The 10,658-nt window shown below is 68.8% G+C and overlaps 1 protein-coding gene across 3 annotated transcripts; it reads right to left on the bottom strand.

Annotated features, from left to right (window-relative positions):
• Window positions 1-1,263: 1,263 nt before the first annotated feature.
• On the bottom strand, window positions 1,264-9,917 carry ICOSLG (inducible T cell costimulator ligand). 3 transcript variants are annotated; one of them, XM_036238129.1, is made up of 7 exons: window positions 9,790-9,917; window positions 7,750-7,790; window positions 6,530-6,877; window positions 5,650-5,955; window positions 4,109-4,273; window positions 3,561-3,596; window positions 1,264-2,693 (listed from the first exon to the last, which is right to left on the bottom strand). In XM_036238129.1, exons 1-7 carry the CDS (start codon window positions 9,801-9,803, stop codon window positions 2,683-2,685), a joined length of 921 nt encoding a protein of 306 aa, XP_036094022.1. In that variant the 5' UTR covers window positions 9,804-9,917; the 3' UTR covers window positions 1,264-2,682. The 3 variants fall into 3 exon arrangements, with proteins under 3 accessions (XP_036094022.1, XP_015999001.2, XP_036094023.1); XM_016143515.2 differs by having other exon boundaries at window positions 1,264-3,596; XM_036238130.1 differs by lacking the exon at window positions 7,750-7,790 and having other exon boundaries at window positions 9,790-9,891.
• Between the last annotated feature and the right edge of the window lie 741 nt (window positions 9,918-10,658).

Below are 10,658 nucleotides of genomic sequence, written 5' to 3'. Positions count from 1 at the left end.
CACGTCTTCGGGGTCAGGAATTTCTCGTCAAAACCTGGACGCACCAGACCCCACACGCTCGTCGGTGGCCAGGCCTGTCCCGAGACGTGTGACCACGCCGGGCCCCTCGGACCACCACGCCTCCCTCGCAGCTCAGTGAAAGAAACCGGTCGGGTTCAAGGATCCACGATTGATCCACCCTCCCTCCTTCTTTTTAGGAAGCAATCTTTTTAAAAAGTGGCTTTTTCACCCTAAAAACTGAAGAGAGGCTCTGAAAGCCTCCTGGTTCTGCGCCTGGAGGAAACCTAATCCATGACTTTCCTGTCTGGCGCAAGGTCACCTCCGGCCCCCATGGCCACTGCCGCTGCCAGCAGGTGCCGGGCCCTGCAGGGCAGGGGTTTGTGGGGGGGCCGGGCCTGGCTGCTGGGGCGCCTGGCATGCAGGGTGGAGCAGGACGTGCTGGACCTTGGTCCTGGGGGTTCGCGGGCTGACCCCGCGTCTCTCACGGGCCCTCACGGGCAGCCTTGGCCACAGGCTTGTCATCTTTCCCACACCCCCAGGGTTGGCCACTTCCCTTCTGAAAGACACCCGGCCAGCCTTGCCCTCCGCCCACGGCTTCCTCCAGTCTCAGCCTGGTGCCCAGGCCCCTGACCCAACTCCATTTCCCTTTGCTACAGGGACTGAGTTCCTTTGGCCCGTCTCTGGGCCGGCGGGGGAGGCGCACGGACAGGCTGAGGCCACACTGGTGGCTGCTCCCTCCCTGTCCTCGAGGCGGGCCACCCTGTCACTAGCCTTGTCCCCACCTCCTGATGGGTGTTCACTGCTCACCTACTGTGTGCAGGGCGGGGGGCTGGTGCAGGAGCCATGGTGCCCAGAGACCAGGAAGCCAATGGTGCCGGACCCTGGCCGGCTCTGAGCATGACCAGGGGGCAGACGCCGGGCTCTGGGCTGAGGGCGTCAGGACCCAGGGGCGGTGCTGGGTGGACGGGGCTGACCTGGACCACCCTGGACCTGGTCATGAGCCTCACGGCACCCCTGAGATCCAGTGCAGATGGGGCGCGAGGCAGGGGCTGGGCTCACCCAGACTGCCCTGCGGAAGTGCCCTTGGGGGCAAGGACCTGTCCTCACGCCAGCCACAGCGGTGTGGGCCCTGTGCGCCCCCCGCCCACCCGAGGCCAGAGCGGCCCCCACTGGGACCGGAGAAAGGCCTCTGGCCTGGCCCCGCGTCCCCTGGGGACAGAGGTCCCCCCGGCCTGCATGAAGGACGAGCCGGACCGTCACAGCCGCTGGGCGGAGCTGGCATCTGTATTGGCTCAGATCAAGGTGGTAGGAACAGGCGTGCGGCGAGGCTCCGGCCTGTGTACAGAAGGCAGTGACCCTGCGTGCAGAGCACCCCACGGCCGTGGGGGCCCCGGCCCAGGCCAGCCCTGCGGGGCGGCCCAGCCAGGACAGGCGAGCTGGGACCGGACTCGGCCCCCAAGGTGTCCGTCCCCGACCCGCCGCCTGCGAGTTCCCGGCCCCTAAGCCCAGGGCCCCTCGCTCCGGGCCTGCTGAGGGCGCCAGGCGGCTGGGGCTGGGGTGCCGTGGGGCCCCCGCGGGCTGGGGGTGGGGGCGTGTCTGTCCAGCTTGTCAGTCTGAGGATGAGCATGGCTCCCGCCCTCCGGCGCCCCAGGGCTCTTCGCTCCAGATGCAGTCGGCACCCCGCAGTGCCTGCTTGGACTGGCCTGGGCTCCCAGCGCTCCCACAGTGAAGGTCTCGGGGCGCCCCTCACGCTCACCAATGAGCGGCTGCCCCAGACGGATGCGCGAGTCCTTGGAGCACGTGCTGGATGCGGCCTGACCGCGGGTCCATGCCGGCGTTCAGTGACCGCGGGGCAGCCACACGGACCTACTGTCCTGGGTGCACACATCTGGCAGACTCCTCGGCAGAACGTTCTGGAAACATTTAGCTGCTCGATTCATTCCAGACGACAGGGTCACTGCCAGTCTCCCATTGCCCGGGAGGGCCCTGGTGACTAGTGGGGTCTCCGTCAGACTCGGGGGCTCTCGGTGCGGGCCGGGCGGGCGGCGGGGCGGGGGCCGCACACGCACTCGGGGAATTCCTGCGCAGCGGGACAGGCCGCCGTGCCGAGCGCCTGCCCCCCCGTGCCGCTGCCCACTCCGAGGCCCCTGGTGGTCCCTCCCTGGAGTCTCCTCCTCGCGACTCTCCTGTGCGGGCCCCAGACGGGGCCCTGGCTCTTGGCCCCCACAGCTGGCCTCGGGCGCCTCCCAGAGGACACCCTAGAGGAAGGCGAATCGGCGGCTTCCTGCGTTTGGGGTGCACGCCGGCACCGGCAGCACGGGAGCTCCTGGCCGCAGCGCAGGGCGGGGTGCGGGCTGGGGGGCCGGCAGGGCCGGGGCGGCTGGTGGGCAGGAGCTGTCCCTTTCTGCTCCGCTCCTCGGCAGCGACGGTGGGGTCCCCTCCCGCTCGGGGATGCGTCCCAGGGCCCTGTGGGACCAGGGAGGCGCCCAGCGCATTCTCCCCGGGGTCGAGCGTGGTCTCTGTGGGGGAGGCTCTGTCCGTGAAGCCCACGTCGGCGCTGCAGGTCGGGGCAGGCGGCCCCCCTCGGCCACCAGCCTGCTCGAGTCAGTTCTCAAGCTGCCGTCGAAGCCCCTCCACGTGGCATCTCGCAGCAGCCCGTCCACGTCCTGGCGGTGGGTCTCGTCAAACGTGGTCTGGGAAGGAAAGGGAAGGGGGGTGGAGTCAAACGCCGTGCCCACTCGTCCTCATCTTGGAGGCAGAGGGTGACTGTCTCAGGACTCAGGACGGTGACGCCAGGGGCTTACGACAGCCGCCTACCAAAGTTTCGCTTCCCGTGAGGCTGGGGTCAGGAGCCCCGAAGCCCTCAGCACGCTGTGCTCCAGTGACCCGGGGCTGCCTGCGTGGGCCCAGGCGTGCGTCCCCTGCAGCCGCTCAGCCCGCGTGGCCCAGGCTCAGCAGGGTGACGGGCGGGCCACCCGTGGTGGGTGCCCCAGGCACCAGGGTGCACCCTCCCCAGGACGACCCCTTCCCACCGCTGGGGAACGGGGCTCGGACAGGTGTGGTCATTTGCCTGAGGCGTCAGCGGGGAGGGCTGGCCTGCCTGCAGGGCCCCTCGCAGCCCGAGGCTGTGCGTAAATGTTCCCCAGACGGGATGGGACCTTTGCTTACAGAGCCGCGGGGCGCCCCCCGCCATCACGCAGGACTCAGCGTCTGGACTTGCTCGAGAGCCCCACGGGGTGGGGGCAGTGTGCGCAGAGGCAGTGAGGACGGAGGCTCCGTGGACACACTGGGGGTCACTGTCCCAGGCTCCTGCTTCTGCGTACGTTTAAAAATTCCATAACCCGCCCCCCGCAAGTGTCCACGAGGACAGGACTGCGTGCGGGAGGGGGCTGGGGGGAGAGGCCCTCCCTGGGGACTTCGGCGTCTCTGACAACGGTCGCATTTCTGTCCTGGTCACCGAGCATCGCGCGTGCCAAATGGCAGACACCGAAGCGGCTGAGAAGCCACCTGGACGCACGTCACGGGGCATCTCCCCGCCCCTCCCCTCTCGGCAAACTCACCGGTGAGCTCCAGCTCGGGCTTCGCAGCCTGGGCACCTGTCGGAACAAACCAGAGACGTGAGGGCAGGTGGCTAGGGGCAGGGTCCTGTGCGGAGGCCCGCCGACCCGGGAGACGCCCCAAGCCCCTGGGCCGGCCTGCAGGCCTCTTGCTGGCCCTGGGGACCCCGTGCACACCTTCTCGGCTTCTCAGCCTCCTCTGAGATCTATCTCATGTCACGTGCACAAAACGCAGGCTTCCTGGGTCTGCGTGGTGGGGCCAGGACCCGACAGCCAGCCTTGTGGGGACCAGAGGCAGCTCAGCGTCCAAGACAATGCACTCCGTCCTACCCTCTGATCCGGAGGCCGCCCTTCCCACCCCGGACCTGTGAGCTGGTGTCGGGAGCCCGGGGCCCGGACCGCGGCTGTGAACCCCCATCCGGACGTGAACACTGCCAGACTGCACCCGAAGGGGACTGACCCCTCCCGGAGCCTTTAAATGTCCTGAGAACAGCGAGAACGCTCGCTCCCACCCGACGCACGCCGGCCATGGACTTGCGCCCGCCTGGTACCTGCGTAGCGCCGGCAGGGCAGGCGCCGGCTCCGGTGTGCCAAGACCACCGCCACCGCCACCACCACCAGGCCCGTCACGAGCATGGCCGCCAGGGCGCTGGGGCTCCCCGCGCGGGCGGAGGCGCCGTTCTCCGTGATGCCGCTTTTGGTTCCCGTGAACGTCCCTACGAGAAAGAGGGAGAGAAGCCGAGATGGGCAGGCGGGGAGGACAGAGGCCTCGTCCTGGCAGCCCGGGGAGACGGCGTGGGGGCCCGGCCCGTGGCCTGTGGCCACGAGGCTGCGCGGAGGCCCACCCTTGCAGGGGGAGGGTCCCGCCTCACTCCCGCCCGCCTCGCACGCGACCCCAGCCACCCCGCGGAGCGGCGTGGCGGGCAGGAGGCTCCCCACCACTTCTTACATTTAACTTAATCATTTAACTCTTTTCTAGCTTTTTGTCAACTTAAAAAAAAATTTAGGTGAAATTTATATAACGTGAAATTAACCATTGCGATGTGAGCGACTCGGTGGCATTTAGCACATTCACAAGGTCGTGCGGTGGAGCCATTCTCTGACTCTGGGACTTTTGTTGTCACCCAAAGGGAGGCCCCATTCCCATCGGCAGCCGCTCCCCACCCCGCGTCGGGCCTGGGGGCTGCTACGGGCTCCCCGGGGTGTCCCACGCCGGAGCCGGGGTGCGGCCGCTGGCCCAGGCGGACCTTCCGGCTCCCCTCCCGCTGCGGCCCGGGAGGCAGAGGTGGCTTTTCCGTGCAGCCCTTGTCCGGGGCCCCTCAGGCTCAGAGACCGTGCCCCACGAGTCACAGGGCTGCCAGGCGTGGGGAAGGAGCGCGTCCAGCTCCGCAGCAGTTCCCGGCGGTCAGGGCCGCGTCGCGGCCTGTGAGCTGTGCAGGCTCCCAGGGCCCGCGCTCAGAGGGCCTGCGCCCGGTGCGATGCCCTGCGGTCACCAGCTTGCACCCTTCTCCCGACCCGGCAGCTCTGCCCTCCTTCCCACACTGCACTGCGGCCCGCGGGTTCCGCGATGGGCACCCTTTCCTGCCACAGGCCGGGCCCGGGGATGCCTCCTCCCCCCTCCCCCCATCTCAACACCGGTGACAGGGACACGGGCCGAGAGAGCCCGCGGCCTCTGCGGGGGAGTCAGCGTCTGTGTGGCCCCCTGTCGTGGGGGGCCTGGCTTTCCCAGGGGACACATGCCCGAGGCAAGGAGCTCGAGTGGGGGCCGTGCGGGCCAGGGCTGCGATCCCGATGCTGTCGCTGCCTAGACCTGGGGCTTCCGAGGCGTCACAGAGGCCTCCAGAGCCTCAGTGCCCCATCTGCGAAACGGGCCACCAAACTGGCCCGTGAGTGACCACTAAGTGGCTCGGTCGCAGAGAGCGCCCGGCCCAGCGCACCCCAGGCGCGGGGTCTCATCAGAGCGCCTGACTGTCCTCCGCCCCCAGGCCCTGCCGGTCACTTCACAGGGACTCTCTTCTGCCCGTGAAGACGTCCCGGGCCGCCGGGCCCCGCCCTGGGCCGGGGCCAGCGTGCAGACCCCGGCGGGCCGTACCTGTCTCGGCCTGGCTGCTGACCGTCAGGTTCTGGTGCAGGAGGACGTTCTCGATGCAGCAGCCGACGTCCAGGCTGGGGGCCCGGGGGACCCTGAGCACACTGACCACATCGTACAGGCCCCGGCTGTTCACGGAGACGGAGCTGTTGTACAGGGCCTCGCTCAGCAGGCTGTTGTCTGTCCTGTTGATCCAGTACACGTTGGGCCTGGGGTAGCCGTCCATCGACCTGCACGTGAACGTGAGCGCCTCGTCCTGGTCCTGGGGGGCGCTGAGGGGGGCGCTGACCACGGGCATGCTGTAGTTCGCTGCGGGGAGGGGGGCCGGGTCCTGAGGTCAGACGCCGGCGGCGCCCGCACCCGGGGCCGGGTTAGAGGGCAGGCGGCCGCCACCCCCCAGACCTGGAGACGGGCGGGACCAGGCCTGCAGTCTGGGTTTTGGGCGACGGTCCTGTTCTGCCTAAGAGTCACCCCCACTCACGCTAGGGGGCGGCGACCAGCACCCACCCCCTGCCCCGCGCGGCCGGCCTCGCTGGGCAGCAACGGCTCACGCTGCACCCCGAGCCGCCTTGTCGGCTCTAATCTCCTTCCCCGATGCTGATCTTTCAGTGCTCCCTCCAAATTTCATCTTAAAAATCTCGTTCGAGCTGACGTGGCGAGTCCGCGGCAAAGGCAGCAGGCTTTGGTCGGGGCCCCCGAGGCCGCCCCGGGCCGCACGCAGCATTCCTGCGGGCAGGGGGACTCCCGGCCCGCTCGGCTTCGCACACGGTCACGCGGGAGCCCGCGGCACTGCCGGGCTTCGCTTCGCGGGAGGAACCGGGTCCGCCCGCTCCGCCCGGGCCGCGAGGCTGCGGGGAGGCCACGGCCACGCCGGCGCCCTCACCTGCCACGTGCAGCGCGACCGTCATGTTCAAAGCCCTCTCGAATTTCTTGAACACCAGGCAGTTGAACTTCTGCTCGTCCTGGGGGGTGACGTTGCGCAGACGCAGCGAGAAGTCGCCGTGCCTCATGCCGGCCTGCGACAGCTGGGCCCGGCCCTTATACTGCGCGTCCACGTAGACCGCGGAGCTGTTCTCCGACAGGTAGTAAGCCACGGTTTTCGTTTTGCCATTGACGGTGATTTGCCAATAAACGTGAAGTTCGTTTAAGTCAAAAGCGTTTTCCTTGAAGTCGACGCAGCTCAGCTCGACCTCGCTGCCCACCATCGCCCTGACTTCTCTTTCCTGAACATCTGTAACGGTTCGAACGGGGTGAGAGGCATTCTCCGAGCTCGCGGAACTACCCCGGGGGGGCCGGGGGCTTCCTGGGGGCGAGGCTCAAACACCGGCCCCGACTCTCGCCGGTCCGAGGGACGCCCCGGAAGGCAGTACCCGACGCCCAGACCCACGCGCCACGCCCTTGCGGTGTGCGCCTCAGGGCCCGCGTGCCCGCGGCATGTGACAGGCTAGCACGGGAGAAACAGGGACCACGGGACACCTGGGACCCTGATGCACTCCTGTTGCTACTTTTTGGGAGTCTACAATGAATTCAAATCAAAAACGTTTTTAAAAACTTAGTCATTTAAAAGAACACGTCGGCTTTTCAACAGCGGCCTCGTAAGGCCGCTCGTACCTCGGAGAAGGCTGGTGGGCCGTGCCCAGAGTGGCGTCGCCCGCCTGCAGCCACGTAGCTGCCTGCAGTGAGGGCGGCTGCGTCCCCTGCCCCGCCACCCGCGGGCCGGAGCTCGCAGGCCCCGGCCCCGGCTGCAGTGCACATCCCTGCTCCTTGCTGTTTGGAAGCTGTGGCTTCGGGGGCTGCCCAGGACTGACCGGGGCCAAGGAGCCAGGAGAGCAGGAAGCTCCCGCCTCCCCTGGAAAGCAGAGGACTGGGACACGCGGGGGGACGTGCCCCCCACCCCTCCCGGCACCCCGTCCAACGAGAACCTCAGGGTCTCTGGATCAGCGTCCCCACTGTGGCCTTCAGGCCTACATACTACTCGGGCTTGGGGCCCAGCTTTCCTGCGGGGGCCCCGGGAGAAGCAGGAAGGGCTGTGCGGGGGGGGGGGGGGGAGCCGCTGCTGACGCCTGCACCCCGGGCCCCCATGAGTGCCTCTGGAGAACTTACCGGCGCGTAGGCCGCTGAGCAGCAGCAGGAACAGGCCGGGGCTGGAAGGGAACCAGAGAGACCGCCCGCTGAGGCCCGCTTCCTCAGAGCCCAGGGCAGGCCAGCCGCCTGCTCCTTGTGGGAGGAGCCGGCCACACCCCTCACGGAAATGTGACATCCACAGCCCAGCGGCCCCAAGGCCCAGGGCCCCTGCTGAGAGTCAGGGAGGGGACCAGGACCGTTCCTGCCACCAGCCAGCTCCCTTGCTAAGGAAACCCCCAGAAAATGATGTGAGAAAGGGTAGTGAGAGGCACCGCCAAGGCCACAGCCTTGAACCCTTGGTGGCCCAGCCATGCAGGGGATGGGTTCCAAGAAATTCCAAAAAAAAAAAAAAAAAAAAAAAAAAACACCTTCTGGGGTACTCACAGCAAGAGCTACTTTTTAAGTTTTTGGAGACAGAGATAGATCTATGATGCCCAAGGGCAGAGTGGGGTGCTCTGCGGGGCACCCGCGAAGGGACCGGCTCCTTCTGAAATGAAGTCGGAGGCTCCCCCCAGCTGGTGGGCCGCCGACCCGCGGGGGCAAAGCCACCTCGGGGATTAGGAGGCTCCTGGCGGCTCCCACGGGAGCCTCTGTGCCTGACATGCTTGGGCCTGGCCACCCCTCTCTCAAGCCTCCCAGGGTGCTGTGTCTGTCCCCTGAGCTCTGGACCCACAGAGGCCCCCGCCCTTGAGAGCTACCATCCGACTCTGCTTGGAGACGCGTCCCTGTCACCAGGGACACCCCGCACCTCGCAGAGGCCGCAGCCTGTCCTCTCCCGCTGTCCCTGCTGGGCCCACCATTCCCGTTTGCAGGGGTGGCCGTGGGGCCTCTGTGTCCAGTGTCGACCCCGTCGGCCACCATCCCCAGAGCTGCGAAAGGCCCTCCGTGGGCCCCGCTGCTCTCCTGTGGAGCCCATGCAGTGAGGCCGCGAGGCCAGCCCTGCCTTGCTGGGCGCAGGGAGCACGTGCCTGTCAGGGCCGCCTCAGGCAGCTGGGCTCACTGGGCCCCTGCAGGTGACGGTGGCCCCCTCCCTGGTGCTGCCTGCGGGCCCCTCTGCACCCTCTGCCCGGGGCCTCCTCCCAGCCCCGCCATCAAACGCTACCCACCCGCACCTCTGGCCCACCACCCCTGCCTGTGCCCAGTCACGACCCCGCCTCCCGCCCCAGTGGGCTCTTGGGGTCCGGCAGGATGTGGCAGAGACAGGACCATTGCTCCCAGCTGAGGGTAGCTGGTGGCTGTGGCATTCCAGTACTTTCCAGGAAACAGCCTTAACTACCTACATTTCTAACTGGAGAGACTGCAGGACCCAGGCGTGGGCAAGCTTTCGGGCTGAGGGTGGGACACCTGGCGGCGACCAGGTGCCTCACCAGTTCACCAAGGGAGGCACAGGCTGTTAACTCCACAAGCTGCCCTGAAGGTGGTATTTTGGCAGAGCTGTCATCCCCCGCCCGGCTGGGAGACCAGGAGCCCTGCGCTGGCCCGGTATCGCTGGCTCTGCTGATGCGCAGGGGGAGATCCCAGGTGTGTGGGAGGAGGGCAGGTCACCCAGCGGCGGGCACTGCCCGCCTAGCTGTGTCTCAGTGTGTCCTGGGCGCAGCGCGACCACAGCCCCCACCCTCCCCACTGTGGGGGCGGGGGAAGGGAGTGGGCAGGGGTGGGGAGGGGGGTGAGCGTCGCCGGGTCTTCCCTAGCTTCCAGCTTTTGCTCGGCCCCGTCCCTCCGCAGGGATCCCGCCCCAAGCGCACCCATGCACCCCATCGGTCCCGCCCCCATCCGGCCCTTCCCCGGCCGGCCCAGGCAGATGCCACACTCACTGGCAGGTAACCGCTTGCCTGGCCCCGCCCAAGGCCGCTCGGTTCCCGGCGGCCGACCCTCCGCGCCGATCCTCGCCACTGCGCCGCCGGGGAAGGGGGCCCTCGGCTACGGCCCCCAGGGCGCCCCCAGAACCCCGCTCCCAACTGTGGCGACCCCGCTCCTCCTCGGCTCCCGCAGGACCAGTGTGGCCGCCGCGCCGCTCACCTTCGTAGTCTCATGGTGGGGCGAAGCCCTCGGAGCGCGGGCAGCCGGAGCCCTCCAAGCCCAGGAGACCGCGGCGCCCGGCAGCCCCGCTGTGTCCGCGCGCGCGCACCGCGCCTCTGAGCGTTTTGCCCAGAGCTGGTCTCGGCCCCGCCCCCGGGCCCGCCCCTCCCCGCCCACCCCCACGCTCCGCCCCGGCCCCCCCTCCCCCCCACCCCTCCGCACCCGGCCGCAGGCGGGCGCTGCGGAACGGAAGCCCAGCCACTGGCTCCAGAAAGTTAAGCCCTTCCCACGGGGGAGCAGGGCCGCCGGCCCGGGTGCGCCGGAAGGTTGGGGCAGCGGGTCCCACAGAGGAGGGCGGCCAGGGGCGCTGCGGGCTGGAGGGGCCGTGGGGAGCTAAGCTCTGTACCCCGATGTTGCGCAGAACGTCCGCGCCCCGAAGAGCCCGGCTCCGCCCGCACCCGCCGCGCCCCACCCTCCCCTCCGCGCGGCCCGATGTTCCCGCGCTAGACGGTCCCCCCCCCCCGCCCCGCCGCCCTCCCTCGGACCCCAGCTCTCAGGTGCAGCGAGGGCTCCACGGCGGTTCGGGAACGAATGGACGGGAGACAAACGGGACGGCAGGCGGGCTCCACCGGCGTGTCCAGCCCGGGGTCCCCCCTCCCCGATACGGTGTGGGTCCTGGGCCTTGCGTCGCAGCATATTGGCATGTTAGAGGCCGAGAAACCCGCCGCGCGGGAGCCACTTCGTCTTCGCCGCTCCACGCTGGCGGGACCCGCGCTCTTGCGTTCTGATCCGCGGAGCGCTGCCTCCCCCCAAACGCTCCCACCCCTCTCCCCCCACTCCTCCCCCAACCCCAGCACCCCTCCCCCCAC

The sequence above is a fragment of the Rousettus aegyptiacus genome, unplaced genomic scaffold (assembly GCF_014176215.1).
Source record: "Rousettus aegyptiacus isolate mRouAeg1 unplaced genomic scaffold, mRouAeg1.p scaffold_m13_p_20, whole genome shotgun sequence".
Classification (NCBI taxonomy): Eukaryota; Metazoa; Chordata; class Mammalia; order Chiroptera; family Pteropodidae; genus Rousettus; species Rousettus aegyptiacus.
The sequence above is the reverse complement of the archived record's forward strand: the minus strand, read 5'-3'. Positions and strand labels throughout refer to the sequence as shown.